Source organism: Pelobates fuscus, chromosome 8 (genome assembly GCF_036172605.1).
Source record: "Pelobates fuscus isolate aPelFus1 chromosome 8, aPelFus1.pri, whole genome shotgun sequence".
Classification (NCBI taxonomy): domain Eukaryota; kingdom Metazoa; phylum Chordata; class Amphibia; order Anura; family Pelobatidae; genus Pelobates; species Pelobates fuscus.
Window position 1 is genome coordinate 43,082,659 of NC_086324.1, and position 26,627 is coordinate 43,109,285.

Sequence of the window (26,627 nt, forward strand, 5' to 3'; positions counted from 1 at the left end):
TCAAACCATTCATCGTGGATAAAAGGAGATGCAGTTACCACCTAATGGCTTCTTATTATAAGGGACATGCTTTTTGAATATTGTACACTAAGAGTATCACAGGGATTTTATAGAAGATTGTGCTGACTGGCCATTGGATGCTACTGAACTACAATATATTCAGATGCTACTGTATATTGCTAAAAAAAAACAATCAAACAAAAACCAATTGAAGTACAGGAGCGAAACTCACCTTTTTTACCCACTGAGGCATAATATGAGTACTGGGCGAGCGATGATGGGCGTTGATTACAATAACAGTTATTACAATTGATGCAATAACAAACATCATGGTAAATAACATGTACTTTCCAATTAGAGGAACCGCACTCGAGGTGGAAGGGATCAACTCAACAATGACCAAAAGAAACACAGTCAAAGACAGCAAGACAGAAACGCTGAGTGTTATTTTCTCGCCTAACAATTTGGAAACACAAAAAAAAAAATTCAAAGTTTATGTACACTTGAAGTACTAAAATATAGTTAGCAAAACAATCTGTGAATTTGCATGAAACCTGAGTACGACAACTTTTTTACAGACAAATCTTTTTGCTGCCCAGGTCTCCTTCCAGTGTGGACACAGCAAGGCCATCACTTTTATATAGGTTTATACATCACACAAAATATCTCGTAATGAAAAGTAACAGAAGGTGCTCAAATTATTGAGACTTTCAGCTTAATATATTTTTGTTCAGTTTTGTCATACAGAGTCACATATCGCATCCAGAAACTTTGTACCTGAGTCAGTGGGCAGATAAAACACCAATCCAGTTAGAAATGAGAAAAGCAGACATGGTATGATAACATTGACAATGAAATAAAGCGGGAGACGTTGTAAGAGGAAGTGATACGTGATATCCAGATAAGGTTTGTCAGGACAACAATCATAATAAACCCAGTGTTTCCAGCAACGATAGTCCTTCATCTGCCATTCTCCGCTCTCCATGAAGCTGCTCAGATCCGGACGGTCGCTCTCCTGCAATGTAAAATTCATATATATCTTTTTTAGAATTTATTAGTGTTGCCATGAGGTTTTTCTTTGGTTTCTCCTTATAAGCAGCCACATTAATCGATCCAACTTGTAGAACTCAACACTTGCATCATGTCACTAGTATAAATTAGTTGTTGAGTTTTATTGTAATGGACATGATGTCCATTATGATACCTTCTTCCTAACATCATTGGAGGCTCTGTGAGGTGTGAGAGTAACCTTGCTTCATCTCCTGCTTATAAAGCAGTTACCTAACCGCAACCCAGCAACTAAAAAAGGGTAGATCATAAATGACATGGAATATGGTTGATAGAGCTTGATCGTTTCTACAACACATGGGAAATTACGTATAAAATTATGTTCCAAAAGTGTAGCAATCACAGGAACATTTAATTGGTTTCCATGGCAATCACTTTTACAACTTTACACTAGTGGAGTGGAGTATTGTCAACTGTGGTTGTAGCAGTTATAGCTTGACGAGGTGACCTCCTTTACCCCTTCCTGCAAATTTATGGAATTTGTTCATGAATCATTCCAAACATTACTCACCGGGTTTATAACCACTAATGCGCCATCATAGGTCCATGTGCCGAGTTTCATGCTGCAGTTCTGCTGGTCAAATGGGAAATGTGTGACTATCATTTCACAGTAGCTTTTGAAAATGGCCGGAGGTGTCCATGTAATTTTTCCAGTGTAATCCAGAAGGGCTTTAGTTACTGGGGCGATATTAAAGTCACCATCACCGCTACAGGAAAACAAAAAATAGTGTTGAATAGCTTTGAAATTATTGCTGAAGGTACAATTTTCACTTAACAGTTTCACAAAACATAGAGCTCTTTACAGGGCCTTATCAAAGATGGGAAACGGGGAGTTCTACCAGTGTTGTTTAACTACACTTCCTACAATGTGATTGCATGGATGAGCAATGTTTGGTCTTACCATTAACTTATAAAGAGGCAAAATTATATTTTAATCCTGAGAATGAATGCCCTTTTTATACATGCCAATGCCTTACTGGCCTTAGCAACTGCCAAATTGCATTGCACATTGTTGCCTAGTTTGTTGCCTATAACAATTCCCAAATCCTTCTCGTGTGTTTTTATCCCTAATTCACTACTATTTAGGGTGTAAGTTGCTTTACCCCGAAGTGCATAACGTTGCATTTTTCTACATTAAATTTTATCTGCCATTTGAGTGCCCAGTTCCTCAATCTATCTAAATCTCTCTGCACTGTGGAGGACATCAGATGTATTGAGGAGCTTGTCCTCTCGGCGGCGGGACGTATACAGAGATATCACGACACCTGGTACCACTGGCTAAGATGGCTGGCCTCCGCCCCGACCGCCGACTCCGGACCGGGGACGGGGAGAGCTGGGGCGGGACCGGGACCCGGACCTCCCCCTAGCCCACCACCACCCCGCCATTCCTTACCATGCTTACCTTAAACCCATTCACCCCCTCCCTATCCTTCTCCCCCCACTTCCTCCCCGCCTCCTCAGACTGGCTCTGACCACACACAGCCCACCAGAGACGAAGCAACACCGAACCAAGTAATTGCACTAGACAACCAACGCACCAAGCTACACACATTCCCTCCCTTCCCCCACCTTATCCCCCTGGACATGGGAAGGATACATACAACTCCACTAATCCCCGGTGACACAACTACGTCACCCAACACACACACACACACACACAAACACACGCGACAACACCCCAGAGACGGCCCCCCCACCACACGCTAACAGACTGCCAACCCCCTGCCTCCCCCCCCCACATACCGGGCGCAGCAAGGCCCCCGTCAACCAGCCCCCCTGCTGCAAACCCCTCCCCCCTCCTTGCCCCTGAATGAAAGGCCCCAGGCGGCCTCACCAAAACCTCATTGACAGACCAACCCCGCCGCTCGCGAGGGCGGCGAACTGCAACTTGACCCCGCCGCATAACATAACCTCACCAGTATCTTATTACTTGGAAAAAAAAACCTCCCTTAACAACCGATGTTAGACATGTAATATACTATGTAGGCATGATACGCTTTCAACCTGTTATTTCATTGTATACCAACCTGAACTTCATGTCACTGTACTCGGAAATCTGTGTGATCACACTCACCTGTACCTAATGTATGACCTTAATAAAACCTCTGAATGAAAAAAAAAATTAAAAATAATAAATCCCTCTGCACTAAAGTGATATCCTGCTCACATTTTAATACATTACAGATTCTGCCATCCGCAAAAACTGCAACATGACTTTCAATGCCACTGAAGTGGTCATGGTACTTGGAGTAACCCTTTAATTGAGAATTTTTGGCATTAACTGTGACTTTATTCCTGTTTGACAGAACCTTTACAGCTGCAGGACTTTTTCTGACCGTAAACAATCCAATTAACTTATTTTTTTTTAATTTAAGGAAGAATTCTTTCTACAAGTCAATGGAACGTTTATGAGGATTAAGTTTGCTCCCAGTTATGCCAATGTTTTTATGGCACATTGGGAAGAATTTTATATTTAGATCCACCATGACTGGGAGCATAACTTGGTCACCTATGGCCGTTACATTGACAAACTTTTTTTTATCTGGAAAGGAAATGTAGAGGAATTAAATGATTTTCTGGATTTCATCAATACTAACTAGTTAACTAGTACTTAGAGCGCAAAATAGGTAGTTATTTTAAGTTTAAATATTTATGTGGAAAATGAGATTATTAAAACTAAGAATCATTTTAAACCAGTTGATTCAAATAGCTTCATTGAGAGACTCAGCTGCCATTTTGCCCCTTGGCTGGAGAATGCCCCTAGAGGACAGTTTTTAAGGGTCTGTGGAAATTGTACAGATATAGAAACCTTTGAACAACAATTGTTAAGGATTAAAAATTATTTTCTGGCTTGACCATCAACCTGAAAAGACGCCATTCTTGCATGCTCCTCTGCAAAAGCCATAATCCACTGAATATCTCCAAATTAACCCCTTAAGGACACATGACATGTGTGACATGTCATGATTCCCTTTTATTCTAGAAGTTTGGTCATTTAGGGGTTAAGCTCCAAAATGTTACCAGCAAGACTCCTCAATACATCCTGAAGCATAGATGCCATTCTTTGCGACTTTCAACCAGCCTAAGCAGAGGTGGAAACCGGGGCATACCCCATGCTGACACTTCCAGGCCTGGAGGCACTCTTTAGCGGCACCACGGCGAAAAGAGAGAGGGAAGAATCTTCCCCTATGAAGTCTGGTCCGCCTGCCCACATGCCAGCCATGGGCCGCCACTCACAGAAACCGCAAACCGTGGCAGACAGCAGGGACATCGGGGCCATGCTACAGAGGCCCACTCAACCTAAACCGGCTCCCTCGGAAACCCCGCTCTCCATTGCCCACACTCATCAACCTGAGCATACTGAGCCGGAGACCTCCCTGGACGCTCAAATAAAGCATCCACTGCAGCCTGAAAATTACACTGACATGACACCAACCATCAGGCATGACCTGAAAGTATTGCTGTCGGACGTTCACAAAATTTTGGCAGTGGAACTAGCTCTCATCAAGAAGGATGTGAAAGCAATCACAGAATGAGTGCAGGCATCCGAAAAAGACATAACGGACCTACTGTCTCACCTGTCCGTGCGCCAAGACTCAGTACAGCAAGTCTGGACACACCAGAGAGCCATGACTGCACAGATGACAGCCATGGAAGAACGTCAATGGCGCACAAACATAAAAATAAGGGCATCCACGCAGAAATCTCACCAGATGAACTGTTGCACTACACCAAACACCTACTGGCATGTCCGGACTGGCCATCGTGCACACTGGGCAAATGCTCGGTGGGACGCGGTGGTCATGGGCCGAGTCCGGCAGGGGAGATCACAGTCTATGGGGTCCAGCCTGGCTGCATTCCATTGCGGGCATTCCATGGCAACGCTCCGGGTCTCGCGAGTCACCACTAGGACCACCAGGGATGGATGGCAGCAGAAGCACGATCCCCCCTCCCAGGCTAAAGGTAAGAAGGGAGGGGTGATATAATTACTCACAGCACCCTCACTCACACACACACACACACTCACTGCACCCCTAACACTCACAGCACCCTGACTCACTCAGTCACTCACTCACTCACACACACACACACACACACACTGCACCCCTGAAACTCACAGCACCCTCACACACACACATACTGCATCCCTGACACTCACAGCACCCTCACTCACACACACACTGCAACCCTGACACTCACAGCTCCCTGACTCACACACACACACGCACTGCACCCCTGACACTCACAGCACCATCACTCACACATTGCACCCCTGACACTCACACACCCTCACACACACACACAGCACCCCTGCCACTCACAGCATCCTCACTCACACACACACACACACACACATATACTGCACCCATGACACTCACAGCACCCTCACACACACGCACACACACACTGCACCCCTAACACTCACAGCACCCTCACTCACACACACACATACACACACACATACTGCACCCCTGACACTTACAGCACCCTCACTCTCACACACACACACACACACACACACTGCACCCCTGACACTTACAGCACCCTCACTCTCACACACACACACACACACACACACACACTGCACCCCTAACACTCACAGCACCCCCACTGCTGCCCATCCCATGTGCTCTCTATTAAGGGTTAATAAGCATGTAGGGATGTATATAAAAAATACCCCTTTCTGTCTCATTAGAGATTTTTTTGCCAGAAGCTCAAGGAAGCAAGGCAAATGGTTAGAGTAGGACCCACCTAAGAGGTCTGCCTTGATGTGGCAGGTGGGCTTACCCTCTCATGGGCATTGGAGGTAACTAAAAACCTCCATTTGTTTAAAAATACACAGGGATGTGGAAAGAGCGCAGGTAACTTTTTTCTTTGGTGTTATAATAGAGCCATACATAGGCTCCAGACTTGTGAGTATCTAATTGACTTACTCTTATATTCATATCGAACAGTACTGCGCTACTCTATGTTCCTGTTTAATATATCTACATTAGGACTGGTGAAGCAAGACATCCTAAACCAGGGGTGGGTCGCCTTAACGGACCCAAATGCCATTTAAACCTGAGCTAGGTTTAATAGCTCTCTGCTTGTGAGTGATCCTATTCTTATATATACTCACGTATTTTAATTTTTACACATTTTCTATGATTAATAATTAATTGCACTTTATAAACACTAGTACCTGTCTACACTTCGAATCCAATGGACTTACTTATTGTAAAGAACTAAATCTGCCCGCCAAATTTCACTAGAAGGGATGCGAACCTTCTTTATTCCTCCGTAGTCTTCTGGATTCCATTTCAGGTTTACATCCACCCATTGCTGAGCAATTGTAAAAATGATAGTACAGATTTGTCAAATTATCAGTAAAAGAGCAAAACTATTTTTTAACACCTATGAAAAATTAAATACTCTTTTGATTAAACAAAAATCTATTGCAATAAAACATTTATTTTTTGCAATTTCCAATTTAGCATAATAAGAAGATGAAATGCACTTTATCTTCATCATTTATCTACATGTATATATTTAATCTATATTCTGTACTGATAACATTTCCAGTGAGATTAAAAGATATAATTACCACAAGATTACTTCAGCCTCCTTCAAGATGGCCACGGTGAACACATGGTGTGGCCAAAGAAATTCTACACATGGCATCCCTCAATGTCTGCTACATGAGTCAGTTGGGAACTGGCAGGTGTCTGCTTAGCTGCTGTAGGAAACATTTTGTGTCTGGGAGTTCAACCCGTCAGCACTGGGAGCTTAGAAATACATTCCCCATATAAAATAACTAAAGCTTTGCATTTATCATTTCTTGCATTATCACAATGTATATTTAGGAATATATTTAAGAGGAACGTGCCTGCATATGTGTCTATTGCACTATTAAATTAATGTTTAGGAATGCAAGCACTTGCATGACACTTCTCCCAGGAATCCAAACTAATATGAGTTTAGCGGGACAGTCCCTATTTTGACTCCTGTTCTCAGCTTGTTTACCTTGTGTCATTCAGTACAGTACCAATGCATCGTCAGACATGCTTGCACAGTGCTGGGGGCTCTACGACCACGTACAGAGCACTTTAAAAATGTTTAATAATGTGCTTGCTCTGTGCTGAATTGTGTCTGGCCAGGAGGCTGTCAGTCAGTCTAACATCACACACCCCTTCTGTATTTTTGTTACATATCTATGCAAAAGTATTCACCGCCTCCCCCTCCCCCCTGCGATTCAAAAGCATTTAATGGGGTGCAGGAAGGGAAATGACAGTTCTGCTTTATGCACTGGTAATGGTTAAGGCACAATATGTATCCAAGAACTAAAACAGCAGAAGAACTAAAAAAACTAATAACACATTAACCACTACTCGGTATAATCATTGTCAGTCAGAGAAATTCTTCTAACTAAGCTTTTTTTGTCAGGCCCTAAATTGTTAAACATGCTAATTCAAGCTAATTCTAAACCTTGCCCAACAACATACTTTGTCTGCTGTTTTTTTCAAAAACCTTTATGCCACCAACCTGCTTCAGACGAACATTAGTAGTTACGATTTGATTTACTTCATCCTTAAAAAAACAACAAAATAAAAAATGTTATTGGCACATAATATAACACATACATGAAGCCTTGCATGGAAAATATTAATGGAGTTTTATTGTTCATACCACGTTAATGAGTTGTATAAGCTGAAGTCCAACTGTTACCACAACCTTATCTTTAAATTTCTGAACAGGTCGAACAACTTTGTTGTAGGTTTTGAACAGGTCTAAAATCAACCGGGATTCATCTTCAGAAGAGAGGACAGTTCCAGCTGCCGTAGGAAATATAGGGCATTTGTTTTTAGAGAAATGTGGATATTTACTTTGAAACAAAATTTCAAATGAAAGTCAAAAAAATGATGCACGCCCTTACATTAAATGACAATGCAATAGAATAATATGTATATAAAATAATTTTTACAGAAACCATCAAAGCCCTACCTGAATTCTAAGGTCACGACCTTCCCAGTTGAGAGTATTTTATTTGTTGCGTACAGGATGAGACACCTTGGGAAATCACCTACTGCAAAGGTACTTTTATTTGGGGGATAGACCGATTTTGCTAGGAATGGCATTGAGCGAATATAGGCTTAGGGACTGTCTATTTATTTATATTTATGTATTGATTTTTTTTTTTTATTCACTAATCTGTTCACTTGTCATTTAATGGTTTTGTTATTTTCAAAACTGCATTAAGAATGTATGTTGATCGTTGTCTAAGTGTAAATATATGCTTTTCAGGTGATTGGAAACAGAACAAGCCAATGGAGTTTGCAATGGTGAAGAAGGGTAGTCAATGCCAATATAATTATCTGACCAGTAAAACACCCTTCTTTGGCTCCCATGATGTTGAAATGGAGACATGTAAGAAAGAAATAAGACTGCGTACCAATGAGAAATTAAACAAAATATAAAATGGAATAAAAGCTCTGGACTTGTTTCCCTGTAATGTCACAGCACCCTGTTAAAGATATAAATACACTCACTAAAATGTTTCACTCTGCTGGTACTTGAGCATTTGCCAAATCGATAATCCCAGGATATATCAGCTTTACAGATTTTAGATAGCTTCCTTATGACACCACTTGTAAGTGAGCCTTCTTTGGCCAGACACTCTCTGTACAAGACATTCCATTACATTCCAAGACATTCCATTGCGACTTTGAGGAAGTATATCAATATCTCTTAAACGGTCCTTGTTATGGTCTCCTGCAAATTGGAGGAATCCATATCGTTGAAGATGGTCCATCCCCGGAGAAGTTTAACATTTTATAATTTTGGTTTTAAAATGGACCTTGGTTAATATTTATGTATAGTCTAATACCTCTTCCTTGAAGTTACTTTCTTACAATAACCAGCGGCCAAACGAAACAGCGAATTTTAAAGAGTTGTGTGCTTAAAGCGGCACTGTCATGCTGAGATGACCTCTTCCCAATTGCTTCCTCTTCTCTTCCTCTCTCAGAATCAGTTATTTTCTTTATTTCTGGTCTAGTTCTCTTTAAAACATAAGACAAAGACTACGTTGTCTTATGTAGTTTTTCTACACTTGACTTTCTTTGACACAAGGAGGAGCTTTAGTCAGCTGAACTTCCTGTGTCAAAGAAAGTTTACCCATAATGCTCACCCCGCGTCTGTATTCTCACGTTGCTTCCTTTCGCTGCAACCAAACGTCCTGTTGTGTAGACAAGGACAGCGCGGAAATTATTGCATTTCATCTGAATGGGACAATGGACAGTTTGTCCATACGTGTTCGGATGATATTCTGTATTATTTTTGGTTCGGAATTTTATTTGGAAGAATTAAATTCCGGGCTGCGGGTGTATCTTGCAGCTAAATTGCCCGCTAAATTGATACCCTGTGGGATAAGTGTTATGGAGCTATCTACTAAAAAGCTGAAAGACAAAAATTGGTTTTTCAACCATCTTTACTAATACTCAGTAAAAAAAAAAAACTTATTATTAGTAAATAAGGGAGTTTAAAATCTCCATTCTTCCCCTACCCGCTGTGCCATGAGTAGTGACATGTCTACTTAAGCAGCCAGTGGCTGTTCATTGTTGTAAAAAAGATTGGCGAGCAGACTAGCCGACCAATGCATTGACCGATCTAGGAATATAGACAGCATTCCCAATTCATCAAACAAGCTGAAACATAGGAGCTAATTAGAAGGAAACATTTAGTATCAACCTCATTCTAAAGTAGAGAAACAAAATAGCTCCAGATGCAGGAAAACCTACACCAAGCATGTCAAACTCAAAGGCTGGCACAGGCCAAATAAACAAGGTTTAAGTTTATGTGGGCCGCAAAAAAAAACCAAACTTTAATTTTCATAGAAACGTAGGTTTATTTTTATACAGTATAAAAAAAAAACAGCATCCCCCTCTACTAAATCCCAGTCCCCCCCTCTACTAAAGCCCAGTCCCCCCATATACTAAACCCCAGTCCTCCCCCTACACTAAATCCCAGCCCCCCCTCTACTAAATTCCAGCACCCCCCTCTAGTCACCAAGCAGACTCTACTCACATTGCTGCTGCCAGTATGTGACTCCAGAGTCCGGCCTCTGGTATACCTCAAATGTCGCCGTCCACACCCTGTGCCAAAGGGCATCCTCCCGCTACTTCTTGAAACTCTGTGAAGGTGGAGCACGTCAACGTCACATCGGAATGTGACGTGGCGCTGCATGCCTCTGGGCACCTCCAGGTACTCCACTGTCCAGCTGCAGCCATCGCAACGCAGACCGACACACACTGACAGACACACACACTCACTGACACACACACAGACACATACACACTCACTGACAGACACACACACACTGACAGACACACACACTGACACACACACAGTGTGAGAGAGTGAGTGAGAGTGAGTGAGAGAGTAAGTGTGTGAGATTGAGAGAGAGTGAGTGTGGGTGAGAGAGTGAGTGGGATTGAGAGTGAAAGAGTGTGAGAATGAGAGAGTGAGAGATTGAGAGAGTGAGAGCAAGTGAGAGAGTGTGAGATTGAGACAGAGTGAGTGTGGGTGAGAGAATGAGTGAGAGAGTGTGAGAGTGAGAGTGTGTGAGAGTGAGAGAGTGTGAGAATGAGAGAGTTGGAGAGTGTGAAAGTGAGAGAGTGAGAGATTGAGAGAGTGAGAGTGCGTGAGTGAGAGAGTGTGAGTGTGAGACTGAGAGAGAGTGAGTGTGGGTGAGTGAGAGAGTGTGTGAGAGATTGAGAGCGAGAGAGTGAGAGATTGAGAGCGAGAGAGTGAGAGTTAGTGAGAGTGAGTGAGATAGTGAGTGAGATTGAGTGTGTGAGATTGAGGGAGAGTGCGTGAGTGAGAGAGTGAGTGTGTGAGATTGAGAGAGAGTGAGTGTGGGTGAGAGTGTGAGTGAAATAGTGAGTGTGTGAGATTGAGAGAGAGTGAGTGAGTGTGGGTGAGAGAGTGTGAGAGTGTGAGTGAGAGAGTGTGAGTGAGTGTGAGATTGAGAGAGAGTGAGTATGGATGAGAGTGTGCAAGAGAGTGAGTATGGGTGAGAGTGCGAGAGAGAGTGAGTGACTGAGAGATTGAGAGAGTGAGAGTGAGTGAGCGAGTGTGGGTGGGTGAGTGAGTGAGTGTGTGAGATTGAGAGAGTGTGGATGAGAGAGTGAGTGAGAGTGAGTGTGTGAGATTAAGAGAGAGAGTGAGTGTGTGAGATTGAGAGAGTGTGGGTGAGAGTGTGAGTGAGAGAGTGTGAGTGAGAGAGTGAGTAAGGAAGTGTGAGTGTGATTGAGAGAGTGAGTGAGTGAGTGAGATTGAGAGAGAGTGTGAAATTGAGAGGGTGTGTGAGATTGAGTGAGTGTGTGAGATTGTCATGAGAGTGAGTGTGGGTGAGAGAGTGAGAGAGTGTGAGTAAAAGAGTGAGTGTGTGAGATTGAGAGAGAGTGAGTGCAGTGAGAGAGTGTGAGAGTGTGAGTGAGATAGTGAGAGTGAGTGTTTGAGTGAGAGAGTGTGAGTGAGAGATTGAGTGAGAGATTGAGAGAGAGTGAGTGAGAAAGTGTGTGAGAGAGAGTGAGATAGAGAGTGAGTGTGGGTGAGTGAGAGAGTGTGAGTGAAAGAGTGAGTGTGTGAGATTGAGAGAGAGTGAGTGCGGTGAGAGAGTGAGTGAGAGAGTGTGAGAGAGAGTGTGAGCGAGAGAGAGAGTGTGAAAGTGAGATTCAGAGAGAGTGAGTGTGAGTGAGAGAGTGTGAGTGAGAGAGTTTGAGTGAGAGAGTGAGTGTGTGAGATTGAGATAGTGTGAGTGAGAGAGAGTAAGAAAGAGAGTGAGTGTGAGATTGAGAGTGAGTGTGTGTGAGAGAGTGAGTGAGAGAGTGTGAGTGAGAGAGTGAGTGTGTGAGATTGAGAGAGTGAGTGTGAGTGAGTGAGTGTGAGATTGAGAGAGAGTGAGTGTGGGTGAGTGAGATAGTGAGAGTGAGTGTGAGAGAGTGAGTGTGAATGTGAAAGTGGGTGTGAGCGATTGAGATAGTGTGAGTGGGAGAGAGAGTGTGAGTGAGAGAGTAAGTGTGTGAGATTGAGATAGTGTGAGTGAGAAAGAGTGAGTGAGAGAGAGTGAGTGTGTGAGATTGAGAGAGAGTGAGTGTGGGTGAGTGAGATAGTGAGAGTGAGTGTGAGTGTGAGTGATTGAGATAGTGTGAGTGAGAGAGTCAGTCAAAGTGTGCGTAAGTCTTTAACAGGAAGAGGTGTGGCCTTGATAGGAAGGGGTGGGCAAATCTAAATTAGGGGGTGCCTGAGTTCCGTCATGCCTAGGGCAGCACAGATGCAAAAACACCACTGGGGGGCGGGGCCGGACCGCCGAGCCGCAGCCATCCTCGCCGGCTCCGGCAACAAGCGATACAAAACGCAGGCAAACGGGCATAAAACCGACCACGACACCCACGAAAAGACGAGCAATCAAGAGGTGAGGAACCCGGGAGCACAGAGCCGTGATGCTGACCCGACAGGCAACGCCATCAGAGCACGGCAAGCCCAGGAAGCCTGAGGCACGCTACACGAGCAGGCAACAGGGAGAGGAGATGCAGTGTGGTGGAATCTCGGTAAAAATAAATTTAGTAGGCCGAGATTACCACGTGGCATGTGTACGTGCATATGCTGACGTATCGATCAGTTGGTTGCACGAGGCAAGATACGATCAGTAGTGTACGGAGCATGTGCAAGAATACAGGATGTAGTATTCCCCTCCTCCATTGTGCTGGACAGGCCATGCGGTCAAGCAGGAAGTTAATTCTTATTTGTATTGATTGGTCAAGAGAATGTGCGGGTGGAGCTTAATATGGGAGGAGTTATCTGCCTTTATAAGGAGCCTGCACTATTGTCCGGGGCTCAGAACTTGTTGTATTTTGGTGACATTAGTCCCTCTGAGTCCCGATCGGTGAACCGAATAAAGAATCTCTTCCTTCCTGAAGAAACCTGTGTCCATCTCTCTGTGCTTGGCTTCCGTCAGTTTCTCCGGTATCATTTGGTGCATTGGCCGGGAAGCTCATCGTTCAACGGTAGCTGAGAGGCAGAGGCGTGAGACGGTCTATCTTTGCCCACGTTCTCTACGGCTGCACCCCTGAACTTCTGCGTGGACCTCCCTTCGTCTCGGCGCCACTGGTCTGTTGTCCAGGAGATCATCGGCCTCTACGTAAGAAGTGCTGGGGTGTCTCCGTCGATGAGTGTGAACTCAGGTTCAGGAACGAGGAGGTAAGACGACTGCTGTTTTAGACGGCGGACCCACTAGGGGTATACCGATTGTGCGGTAGGCCCATAAGGGGTTTAAATCTGTGTATGGAATCTGCCCCCTCTGTCGGAGGGAAGGAGCGAAGGCGCACCGCTCAATCGAACGCTCTTTAGTAAGACCGTTTGATTTGGTTTGGAGTCAGGCGGGGTTCTGGTGTAAATAGCCCTAGCCGGACACCGGTGTCTTGTCTAGACTAGCGTTCTAGGGTGTACAATTCGTTCGCTAGGTCGGAGGGACCGGGAGACTAAGCAGACTCTGATGTACATTATCGTTTGCTAGATCTCAACCTATCTTGGCTAAGTGGGAAGGCGTGTAAATTTGGAACCCACTAGACTATTGATAGAGTAGAAAGACTAAAAGGGTTCTGTTGTAAATTCCGCCCTCTAGTTCGCTATATGTGGTGCTTGGGCAGTGTGGCTAACCAAAACGGATGTAGATAGTTTTAGGTAGTCCATCAAGGTACTGGCCAATAGTTTAGTTGGGATTGTATATGTGTTAAAGATTGTTAGTAAAGTGTATATCTTGTTAGATAGCGCGAGCTCAGCCGTCTAGCGAGAGTGTTAATAGTGTGTTGCTGTATTATAGTGCACGGTACCATAACCCTGTATATTTACTGACACTGTATATAAGTACTAATCATTGTCGTCTATTGCATGTTTTACACCATAACCACTAATAATTGTATTGTGACCTTAAATTGTGCTTTGACCTATGCTAACCGTACTGTAACCGCTGTTTGTAAAAGACGATGTTACTGGGGTGTGTTATAGACGGGTAATTCATATATAGAGAATTATAGCGTGGGTGACTGTATAGTTTCGCCAAAAGGCATAATATTGATTATTTAGTGACTGGTGTAACAGCTGTGTGTGTACGGGAATTCCCTGAGTGGTTATTGTGTTATTGTGTACGTTTCACTTGATAACCGTACCACGTGGTGCTGTTGCCGGAAGAAACGGGTGTGACTGTTGAATAGAACGTGTGCATAGTATTCGTTGTCAACGACGCTCCATTGATAAGTATGGGCGCGTCGGAGTCGACGATTTTGGATCCCTTAGGTTGTATGGTAAAGAATTTTAAAAAGGGATTTACAACATGTGATTTTGGGGTTAAAATGTCCCCTATACGTTTGGTCACTTTGTGCACTAGGGAGTGGCCTACTTTGGTTGCGGCATGGCCGCCACGTGGCAGTTTGGATCCAACTCTGGTACAGCGTGTACACGTGACTGTATCAGGTAGGCCTGAACTTTACGGACAGTTTCCATATATTGATTGTTGGAGACAGGCCGTAAACGACTCGCCAAGATGGATTCGGATATGCCACGAGGAGCAATGTCGCCTCATGGTGGCCTGGACTTGTTTGTCCACTAGGACTATGGTTAGGCCCATTTTGGACACGCCCCCTGAGTCCGAGATCCCTTTGCCGCCCCCTTACTTCCCTTTAGGAGGAAGTGATACGAGTACAGGAAGTTCTACACCCCTTCCCCCATTGCCCCCATCCACTTCCGCTTCCTCCTCCAGTGCAGAATCCACCCCCCGTCGTACTAAACCTTCCCTTCCGGAACCAACCCCAGTTAGATCTGAATATCCTGGTTTGGCGCCACTTCAAACTTCCGGTCAAGCTTCTTCTAGCTCGGCTCGGAATATTCTATTCACCGACCTTTCCCAAAATCAAGCTCCCACATCCTCATGCCTTACCACCCCCCGACTGGAACCTTTAACCGACGCCCCTTCACGTAGCCCTATACCAACCCGACAACTGACCGGTACCCAACGACCCAAACATTACCAGATGCCTCTTCGTCTGAATCCTGGGTCAGCCTATCTCGATGCCGCAGGTCAAATGGTATATGCTGACCCAGTCTTCGTATATGTCCCGTTCACGACTACCGATCTCTTGAATTGGAAGACCCACAATTCCTCGTACACTGAGAAACCACAAACTATGACCGATCTGTTCACCTCGATAGTTCAGACACATAATCCGACATGGGCTGATTGCCAGCAGTTATTAATGACATTGTTCAATAATGAGGAAAGGACTAGGATTAACCAAGCGGCCATTAAAGCGCTAGAGGATGAAGCCCGTGCTTTAAATCAAGCCAATCCAGCAGCATGGGCCGCAACACATTATCCTAACACCGATCCCGACTGGAATGTTAATGGCGCAGATATGGTTCAACTAAAAGCCTATAGAGATGCTATAATTGCTGGCATGAAAGCCGGAGGGAAGAAAGCCATTAATATGTCGAAGACAGTTGAGGTGATTCAGAAAAGTGATGAAGCGCCCAGTGTCTTTTGACCGATTATTGGAGGCATACCACTTGTATACCCCCTTTAATCCGGAAGACGCTGATAATTCCCGAATGGTAAACTCCGCCTTTGTCAGCCAAGCTTACGGAGATATTAAGCGCAAGCTACAAAAGTTAGAAGGGTTTGCAGGTATGTCTATCACCCAACTAATGGAGGTAGCGAATAAGGTGTATATGAATAGGGAGTCAGAAAGTAAGAAAGAGGAAGAGCGCAAGATGCGTAAAAAGGCTGATATGCTAGCGGTAGCGATCGCAGGCGTAGATAGACGGGGCCCAGATAGAGGCGATAGTAGGTGGAATAGGGAGCCCTTGAGTAGGAATCAGTGCGCGTATTGCAGAGAAGAAGGGCATTGGAGAAGCGAGTGTCCGCAAAGAGAGCAGTACGAGAGAGACCCACCCCGGGCAGGTTATGGAAACTTTAGAGGCAGAGCGAGAGGTAGAGGAGGCCCCGGAGGGAGCAATGGTAATAGAGGAAGTAATGGGAACAGAGGAAGTGTAAGGGAAGACAGGTACTATCCAGCAGCGCAAAGGTCCCGCGATAGAGAAGGTAGGGACTTTGTAGGATTGGCTGACACGGTCATGGAGGACTATTGATACCGACCGGGCTCCATCCCCCTTGGTCGAGCGGAGCCTATGGTCGATGTATCAATAGGGGGAAAAAGGAGTGCGTTCATGATCGACACTGGTGCTGAACATTCGGTGGTGACTAATCTAGTTGCTCCTCCATCTGGAAGAACTATTACTGTAATAGGAGCAACTGGGAGAAGTGCTGCAAAACCGGTTCTTAAAAGTCGACTCTGTACATTGGAAGGCCACGTAGTAAAACATCAATTCCTTTACATGCCTGAATGTCCAGTCCAATTGCTGGGACGTGATATGCTATCCAAATTACAAGCGCAGATTACGTTCCTACCAAATGGAACAACATCCTTAAAGTTTAATGGACCTTCAGGTATTATGACATTATCCGTACCAAAGGAAGAAGAGTGGCGACTTTATACAGCGTTGACTAGCCAAAACCCTAGGAGTGATGAATCCTTATTCAACATACCAGGAGTTTGGGCAGAGAACAACCCACCAGGACAGGCCCGCAATATTCCACCTATTAAAATCGAACTAAAACTTGGGGTTTATCCAGTGAGCCTACGGCAATATCACATCCCGCAGAAGGCTAAGAAGAACATCCAATCTTATCTGGATAAGTTCATACGGTATGGTATCCTAAAATTCTGTACTTCCCCCTGGAACACCCCATTGCTGCCTGTTCAAAAGCCCGGTACAGATGAGTATCGACCTGTGCAGGACTTGAGAGCAGTCAATTATGCGGTTGTTAGTATACATCCAGTTGTGCCCAATCCATATAACCTGCTTGCTTTAATTCCGGGGCGGGGCTACTTATTTTACAGTCTTAGACCTCAAAGATGCCTTCTTTTGCCTCCGAATTGCAGCAGAAAGTCAATGTATTTTCGCTTTCCAATGGGAAAACGCTGTGACGGGCTCAAAACGCCAAATGACCTGGACAAGACTGCCCCAAGGGTTTAAAAATTCACCTACCCTATTTGGTTCAGCTCTAAGTCAAGATCTACTGGATTTCGAGTCCATCCCAGGAGAGTGTGTATTGTTACAATATGTAGATGACTTGTTGATAGCAGCAGTTACAAAGGAAATATGTCAGCAAGCAACGCACGATCTACTACACATTCTCTGGAAGGCAGGATACAAGGTGTCTAGAAAGAAGGCTCAGTTGTGTTTGCCAACTGTCAAATATCTGGGATTCCATATCTCTGAAGGTCAAAGAATTATGGGGCCAGAGAGAAAAGAAGCTGTGTGCCAAATACCAATACCCAAGAATAGAAGACAAGTGCAAGAATTCTTGGGGGCAGCAGGCTTCTGTAGGATATGGATTCCCAGCTACGCGATACTGGCAAAACCTCTGTATGCAGCTATCAAAGGTACAGAGCACGACCCCTTCTTATGGACTCAAGAACAGCAAACGGCATTTGAAGATGTGAAGAAGGCTTTGATGAGTGCCCCAGCATTAGGTCTACCTGATCACACATGACCATTCTACCTGTATGTACACGAGCAAAGAAGAATGGCTGTGGGAGTATTGACACAGTACTTGGGATCATGGCAAAGACCTGTTGCCTACATGTCTAAGCAACTGGATGCAGTGGCCAGCGGACTTCCACCTTGTCTAAGAGCCGTAGCTGCAGCCGCCCTGCTAGTAGCTGAAGCCGATAAACTCACTCTGGGTCAAGAACTTTATGTACGAGTCCCACATGCAGTACAGACGTTGTTGGATTACAAAGGAAATCATTGGTTTAGTAACAGCCGTATGACCAAGTATCAAGCAATGTTGTGTGAAAACCCAAGAGTGCATTTAGAGACTGTAAATACCTTGAATCCAGCTACCCTTTTGCCACAACCTACTGAAAGTCAACATGATTGTTTGGAAGTGATGGATGAAGTATTTTCAAGTAGACCAGATCTTCGTGATTTTCCCATCCAGAACCCCGATGTTCAATATTACACCGACGGCAGTAGTTATGTGAAAGAAGGGATCCGCTATGCAGGATATGCAGTAACAACAATAGACAAGGTGATAGAAGCTCGGCCACTGGCAAAAGGAACATCAGCACAAAAGGCAGAATTGATAGCACTGACACGAGCGTTACAATTGGCTGAAGGTTTAAGAGTGAACATCTACACGGACTCCAAGTATGCGTTTTTAACCACTCATGCCCACGGAGCTTTGTATAAAGAAAGAGGACTATTGAATTCAGAAGGCAAAGAAATCAAATATGCAGCTGAAATCCTACAACTACTGGAAGCAGTGTGGGAGCCGAAAGAAGTCGGTATTATACATTGTCGAGCGCATCTGAGAGGAGATGGTGATGTAACCAAAGGAAATCGGATGGCAGATAGTGCAGCTAAGCGTGCCGCTGAATCAGGAAGACAGGAATATGTGGAGCATATAGCTGCTCTTATACAAATTCCACTGTCTCAATGGACTCCAGTTTATACAGCTCAAGAAGAGGAGTGGTTAAAGACTGAACCTGGAAAGTATTTGGAGAACAAATGGTATCAGTTAGAAGATGGAAGAATAGTCATTCCAGCATCACTAGCGGTAGAAATTGTCCAAAACTATCACAACGGGACACATTCTGGGAGAGATAGTACAGAAGAATCTCTCAGAAAACATTTCTACATACCAAGATTGTCCAACTTGACTCAGGCCATTGTACGAAGATGTGTAACGTGTGCTAAAAATAATGCAAGGCAAGGACCAGTAAAGCCACCAGGAGTCCAGTTTATGGGGGCACTCCCTATGTCCGATCTACAAATTGACTATACAGTAATGCCTAAATCTGGTGGACATCGCTACCTACTGGTAGTTGTGTGCACCTATTCAGGCTGGGTAGAAGCATGTCCTACTCGTACGGAGAAAGCAGGAGAAGTTGTGAGATTCCTACTACGAGAAATAATACCCCGATATGGACTACCCTGCTCTATAGGATCGGACAATGGTCCAGCTTCTGTTCATCAGTGCCTACAACAACTGACTCATATGCTTGGTATAAAGTGGAGGCTTCATACGGCATATAGACCCCAGAGTTCTGGTAAGGTAGAGAGAATGAATAGAACTATTAAGAATCAGTTGGCTAAAATGTGTCAGGAAACCCAACTTAAGTGGAACGTTCTCTTGCCCATAGCTCTATTGCGAATCCGCAGTACACCTACCAGAAGGATGGGCCTCTCTCCTTTTGAAATCATGTATGGGCGACCACCTCCCGTACTTGGTAACTTAAGGGGGGATTTGAGTCAGTTGGGAGAAGGAATTACCCGGCAGCAGGTTGTAGAGTTGGGTAAGACTATGGAGGAGGTACAGAAATGGGTACAAGATAGATTACCTGTGAATATTTATCCCCCAGTTCATAGTTACCACCCAGGAGACCAAGTGTGGATTAAAGAGTGGAATAATGTACCGTTAGGGCCCAAGTGGAGAGGTCCTTATGTTGTTCTTTTGTCTACCCCTACAGCGATAAAAGTAGCCGAAGTGACTCCGTGGATACATCACTCCAGGGTTAAACCAGCAGCAGTCGATTCTTGGCAAGCTACAGCAGATCCAGAGAATCCCTGCAAGATCCGGTTAAAGCGCATGACTCAGTCGGAGTGACGAGGAACCTTGTGGATTACAAATTTTATTGTTTCAGAGATTGGTAAGTGAGTGAGAAGGCCATAATAAAGCCTGTCCGCTCACCGACGTGTAGTATATAAGTCAGGAAAAGTCTCGAAGAGACCCCTGTGAAGACGAGCAGAACTCCATTCCCTGCAGCACGGACGAAGACTGAGGATGACGACGAAAGATGTGTTTTTAATAATGTTTTTATATGTGTATTTTTATATTCAGGAAGGTAGAGGTACCGACACTCCTAGCTGTGAGGTATGCATTAAGACTACAAGAACAGGTAACCATATTTCCCAGACCCTAATTTGGCATTCGCAATACGAGTGTAAAGGAGATGTATCAAGATGTAGATACTTAAATATAGAATATAGTGTGTGCCATTTAGGAGTAGGAGAACCTAAGTGCTTCAGTCCAGAGTATCAACCTCGTACAATTTGGTTGACTCTCAGGAATGGAGATCCTCAGGGGACCCTAATTAATAAAACGGTGTTAGAATCCGTATATTCTTCAGGTGTTCTGCTATTTGATGCGTGTAAAGCGATATCAAGTGGTAGAAAGCCGTGGAATGTATGTGGGGATCTTAGATGGGAGAGAACGTATGGGTCTAACGATAAATATATTTGTCCCAGTAGTAAAAATAAGTATGTGAGTCCTAGATGCCCAAATAGAGATTATAACTTTTGCCCATATTGGTCTTGTGTGGGGTGGGCAACTTGGGGACAGACAGCAGACAAGGACATGATTGTGACTAAGTTGCCTACTAATCCATATTGTAAGTCTATGGAATGCAATCCAATCCATATACTTATAAATAACCCCGACAAGTTCTTAGATAAATATGGTAATTTATTTGGGTTTCAAATATATGGGACGGGTTTAGACCCTGGGACAGTATTGTTTATAGGGATAGAGACTGATACGGTAACCTCCCAGACTCATCAGGTATATCATTCCTTCTATGAAGAAATGAGTATAGATAATAAGATCCCCCATAATGCTAAAAATCTGTTCATTGATTTAGCTGAAAGTATTGCCGGTAGTCTTAATGTTACCAACTGCTATGTGTGTGGAGGTACTAACATGGGAGACCAATGGCCTTGGGAAGCAAAGGAGGTAATGTCCGGTTCTGAGGCAGTTGACCAATTAATATCTTCACAAGCCGATTATCATATGAGTGTTAGAGGTAAATCTGAGTGGAGATTAAAGACCTCTATCATAGGTTATGTTTGCATAGCGAGGAAAGGAATGATGTATAATACTTCTGTAGGAGAATTAACTTGTCTAGGGCAAAAAGCTTATGATGATGATACAAAGAATACAACTTGGTGGTCGGCTTCAAATGTCTCAGAACCATCTAACCCGTTTGCAAGATACGCCAATTTAAAGGATGTGTGGTTTGATCTATCCATCACATCTAATTGGAGAGCCCCAGCAAATTTGTACTGGATCTGTGGTAAGAAAGCCTATTCGGAGTTGCCACAGGACTGGGAAGGGGCATGTGTGTTGGGTATGCTCAAACCATCCTTCTTCTTGTTACCTATCGAAACAGGTGAGACTTTAGGTGTTAAAGTGTATGATGTGAATCATAGGAAGAAAAGGGGACCCATAGAGATAGGCGCCTGGGAAGATGATGAATGGCCTCCCCAGCGTATTATAGATTACTATGGGCCAGCCACGTGGGCAGAGGATGGTACCTTTGGTTATAGAACCCCAATTTATATGCTCAACCGTATTATAAGATTACAGGCAGTGGTTGAGATTATTACTAATGAGACCTCACAAGCGCTCAATCTTCTAGCGAAGCATAATACCAGGATGAGGACAGCAGTATACCAAAATAGATTAGCCTTGGATTACCTATTGGCAGTAGAGGGAGGTGTATGTGGGAAGTTTAACCTGAGCAATTGCTGTCTTCAAATAGATGACGAAGGGCAAGCAATAGCTGAGCTTACTAGCCATATGGTTAAACTAGCACATGTGCCTACTCAGGTATGGAAAGGGTACAATCCAAGTAGTTGGTTTGGTAGCTGGTATGAGTGGTTTGGAGGGCTTAAGGCATTGGTAGGTGGAGTCCTACTGATTTTAATGTTGTGTCTACTCCTGCCATGTCTTATACCCTTAGTAGTTAGGTCTGTGCAAAGCCTGATAGAAAATATAGCAGAGAGGAAGGCTGCTGCACAGATAATGGCAATTTATAAATATAAGGCTCTAGATCAGGGAGAACCAATGCAGGAAGATGAGTGTTGAAGATTCACATCATAGATAAGTCTGGTCTGGTTCATGGTAACTTGCGGTGTATGCAAACCAAGGTTAAGTGATGCCTCATGGTAATTGTGAAATATCAAGAGGCATCAAAGGGGGGAATGTGGTGGAATCTCGGTAAAAATAAATTTAGTAGGCCGAGATTACCACGTGGCATGTGTACGTGCATATGCTGACGTATCGATCAGTTGGTTGCACGAGGCAAGATACGATCAGTAGTGTACGGAGCATGTGCAAGAATACAGGATGTAGTATTCCCCTCCTCCATTGTGCTGGACAGGCCATGCGGTCAAGCAGGAAGTTAATTCTTATTTGTATTGATTGGTCAAGAGAATGTGCGGGTGGAGCTTAATATGGGAGGAGTTATGTGCCTATATAAGGAGCCTGCACTATTGTCCGGGGCTCAGAACTTGTATTTTGGTGACATTAGTCCCTCTGAGTCCCGATTGGTGAACCGAATAAAGAATCTCTTCCTTCCTGAAGAAACCGGTGTCCATCTCTCTGTGCTTGGCTTCCGTCAGTTTCTCCGGTATCAGCAGCAGATACGGCCCGGACCCGTTCCCCCCCCCCCACCCAGCCTGGGGGGGTGATTCCGGCCCAAGAGTCCATGCTTCAGAAACTGGAGATGGGGACATGCCAGACACACAAGGTATGCCCACATGGAGCTAAAATGGCCGACGGACGCTCCATATCAATACAGCAACGGTGGAACTTACCGCAGGCATGGACGCAAGCCTTGGGTGGGAAGGAGGGGGACCTGCCGTGACTGGATCAGCTGGGGGGACTCAGGTGGGAACAGCTGACCCACTGAGCGCACACATACCCCAGAATAACCTACGGTGCAGCCGTACTGGAGAGAAGCCTGCGGACATACCAATTAGGCAGCTGGAAGCCTCGCACTGGACAGTCCTCTCACACAGGGAGCCATATCACCCGCTCCAGTAAAGCGACTCACAATTGAAAAAAAAATGTATTTAGTTATTTATATATTTTTTCTCTTCTCTTCTTTTTTCTTAAGTACATTTTGAAACTCTTAAAGTTATTAATATTACAGTTTTACGCTAACTGAACTGTACTGAAAACAGCATGTTATACAATATGTTAGTTTATATAATCTACTACCAACACCACATTGCTCGCAACAGTCTACAAGCATTTACTCCCTAGACCGCTAGCATAAACACGTCTTTAAAGAATTCAGGATCTGTTAGATGGCCCACATACGCATGTACACTGCTCCATAAAAGATCCTAAATCAGATTAATAACAGACTAGGCGATCACAATACAACTAGCGTAACGTACTAGTTAATATATTTGATTTGATTATAAATACGCAAAATAGACTGATAAGAACCAGACCAGGCAGCAGGGACTTAATGCTATGTTTATACTCCTTACCGAATGATTACTGGATTCTGCCTGCATGCATCTTCTAGTTGTTGCCTGAGTAATTAACCAGATAAATGCTACTAATGGCCTACATATAGTTATAATGGTTGGAATACAGCGCTAGTATACTGCTTTCTCACGCTTGGTCTGAAACCTAGACATTTTCGCAAAGTTAAAACAAGTTTAACCTACAACATGACATGATTGCTGAGAATTATTGGCCTCTGCGCAGGCAACCATAAGATACCTTTAATAACCTATGCAATAAGAGCCTCATACGACTAGGCATGACTAGGAGGAATATACAGCCAGCACAATGCGTAAATATGCCTGTTGAATACATATGACATCTTAACTCTCGCATAGTTTTGGTTCATTACATTTAATTAACTGCTTGTTTATTTTGATATCTATGCCTCTGCGCAGGCAACCAAATGCTATTTCTATGAATCCACAATATGCCTACTCACACTTTATTGCAACTCCAATAGTGTTGTCGCGAACATAAAATTTTCCGTTCGCGAATGGCGAACCTGAACTTCCGCAAATGTTCGCAAACAGGCGAACCGGGCGAACCGCCATCGACTTCAATAGGCAGGTGAATTTTAAAACCCACAGGAACTCTTTCTGGCCACAATAGTGATGGAAAAGTTGTTTCAAGGGGACTAACACCTGGACTGTGGCATGCCGGAGGGGGATCCATGGCAAAACTCCCATGGAAAATTACATAGTTGATGCAGAGTCTGGTTTTAATCCATAAAGGGCATAAATCACCTAACATTCCTAAATTGTTTGGAATAACGTGCTTTAAAACATCAGGTATGATGTTGTATCGATCAGGTAGTGTAAGGGTTACGCCCGCTTCACAGTGACAGACCAAACTCCCCGTTTAACGCACCGCAAACAACCGCAAACAGTCCATTTGCACAACCGCAAACTCCCCATTTGCACAAGGTTGGATACCAAGCTAGCCATGTCCCGTTCCTTGTCCTCACTGATGTCATTGAAGGTCTCTTCCTCCACCCAGCCACGTACAACACCAAGGGTCCCCGAAAGGTGACAACAAGCCCCCTGTATTTTTTTTTTTAAATGTACACTACTGTTACACCAGATATGAGTTGCACTGGTGTGACACTGTGCCCTGGCAGGCCCTGAAACGCACACGTGTGAAGGAAACTGACTGCTATTATATTACAGTCAAAAAAGTTAATTTTTTTTTTAAATGCAAGCTAGTGTGACACCAGATATGAGTGGTGGCACTGGGCAAGTGGGCACAGTATACAAGGCAGGCAACTGCAATTAGATTACACAGAAAAAAAAAAGCAGACTGATGTTCTAGCCCTAAAAAGGGCTTTTTGGGGTGCTGTCCTTACAGCAGAGATCAGATGAGTCCTTCAGGACTGTAGTGGACACTGAATACACTAGCCTAGCTACTGATTTCCCTATTAAATCAGCAGCAGCTACACTGTCCCTCCTCTCACTAAGAATGCAGCTTCTGGGGGGCGGGGCCTAGCTGTCATGGAGGAAAGACGCACTTCGCGTGAGCTCCCTCAATATCTCACTTTAAGCAGCTATCAACAAGCGATTTTCACCCCAGAAGGGGATGACACAGCAATGTTGCTCCTACATGACCGACCCGACATGCTTAATAGCGGTCAGCAACTCGACAGAGTCTTACTTACCTCCACGTGGCAAGTGTGGCCTGGTGCTCACCGGGCGGGAGATGCGGCCGATCTCCCGATCCTGGGATGCCCAGGAGCAGCTACTTCAGAGCTCCGTTACCCTCCCCCTCGGACCGGTGGGGGTTATCCCGGTCCACCCCTGAGAGGCTGTCTGGAGCTAATGGACGCACAGAGCACAGCCGCCCAGGCTGACATACTCATCTGTGACTCTCCCAATATGGCGGCAGCCGCGTGTCCTCCTGGTACCAGCAAAGCATGTCAGGATATTGAGTCTAAGCTGGACAGACTCTTTAATCAATTTTGGAAGCAAATAACAAACAGGAAGCCCCAACAAGCTCCACCACAGCCCCAAAAAGCTCCACCACAGCTAAGCGAAGCAGTCCCCATTAAAATCCACCAACGCAAAAGGCGTTGGAGACGGGACCGGAGGCACAAACAGAAATGCAGAGCCTGCCCCACATCAAGCACTCGCCTCCACCTTAAGCCACCACAATCCCGCACCGGACGTGAAGCACCACCGGGACAGATCCGACCACCCGACAAAACAAGCTTCCACCACCTCAAGCCGCGAACCCGGCACTCAGCCAGAGACTTGCCTTTGTTGTTCCAGGTATCAGGGACTCCCAGGGTCTGCACCTGGTGCCCAGAAGGGATCGGATGAGCACAAGCAGTAAACAGCAGCCTGCCAAGCATGTCCCACTATAGCCGATCCTCCACACCATGCCTTGGATCATATGAACTGCTCTCTGCACATTAACTAATCGTCAAGTAGCAAGCGTTTAAACATGTCATTATTTCACCTCCTAAAGAGTTTATTGTCGTAGTTCCTTACATGCCTTTACCTTAGCCGTTCATGTATTATGTTATTCACTAGTCTCATCTCATGGGGCGACTCACACTTGATTTATAACTAGTGGTGGAGCTGCTGATATAAATACACAGTTGATAACGTGCAAGCTACACCCTAAACATGACAGCCATCTTTCACAACAATGTACTGCTATATACTCATACCCTCAGTGCAACTAGCCATGATATACGCACGTTCAGCCTAGCATGCTCAAATATAACACACTTCTGTCTAAAAAAAAATTTAAAAAAATTAAAAAGAATGCAGCTTCCGAATGAATCTAAAATGGATGCTGTCCAGGAGGTGGGAGGGTCTGGGAGGGAGGGTCTGCTGCTGATTGTCTGGAATGTGTCTGCTGTCTGTGAGGTACAGGGTCAAAGTTTACTCAATGATGATGAATAGGGGGCGGACCGAACATCGCATATGTTCGCTGTTCGTGGCGAACGCGAACAAGCTCTGTTCGCCAGGAACTATTCGCCAGCGAACTATTCGGGATATCTCTAGTCAGGATAGATGCCTCTGGAATGGGAGGTACGGGTTGAGATGGTACGCATACCAGTGTCTCAGGGGCCAAATAAGCATTTCTGGACAAA

General features: G+C 44.6%; 1 protein-coding gene across 2 annotated transcripts in view; it reads right to left on the bottom strand.

The window, feature by feature from the left end:
• Positions 1-26,627, bottom strand: part of LOC134571480 (acetylcholine receptor subunit alpha-1-A) — a 72,980-nt gene that overhangs the window by 40,897 nt on the left and 5,456 nt on the right. The window contains exons 2-7 of one of the 2 annotated variants that reach the window (XM_063429757.1): positions 7,738-7,883; positions 7,594-7,638; positions 6,284-6,393; positions 1,580-1,775; positions 778-1,015; positions 233-456 (exon numbers count right to left, since the gene is read on the bottom strand). The exons of the other annotated variant lie outside the window; for it this stretch is intronic. Coding sequence (XP_063285827.1) covers positions 233-456; positions 778-1,015; positions 1,580-1,775; positions 6,284-6,393; positions 7,594-7,638; positions 7,738-7,883 — 959 coding nt within the window. The remainder of the gene's footprint in view (positions 1-232; positions 457-777; positions 1,016-1,579; positions 1,776-6,283; positions 6,394-7,593; positions 7,639-7,737; positions 7,884-26,627) is intronic. 2 annotated transcript variants of the gene reach the window in all.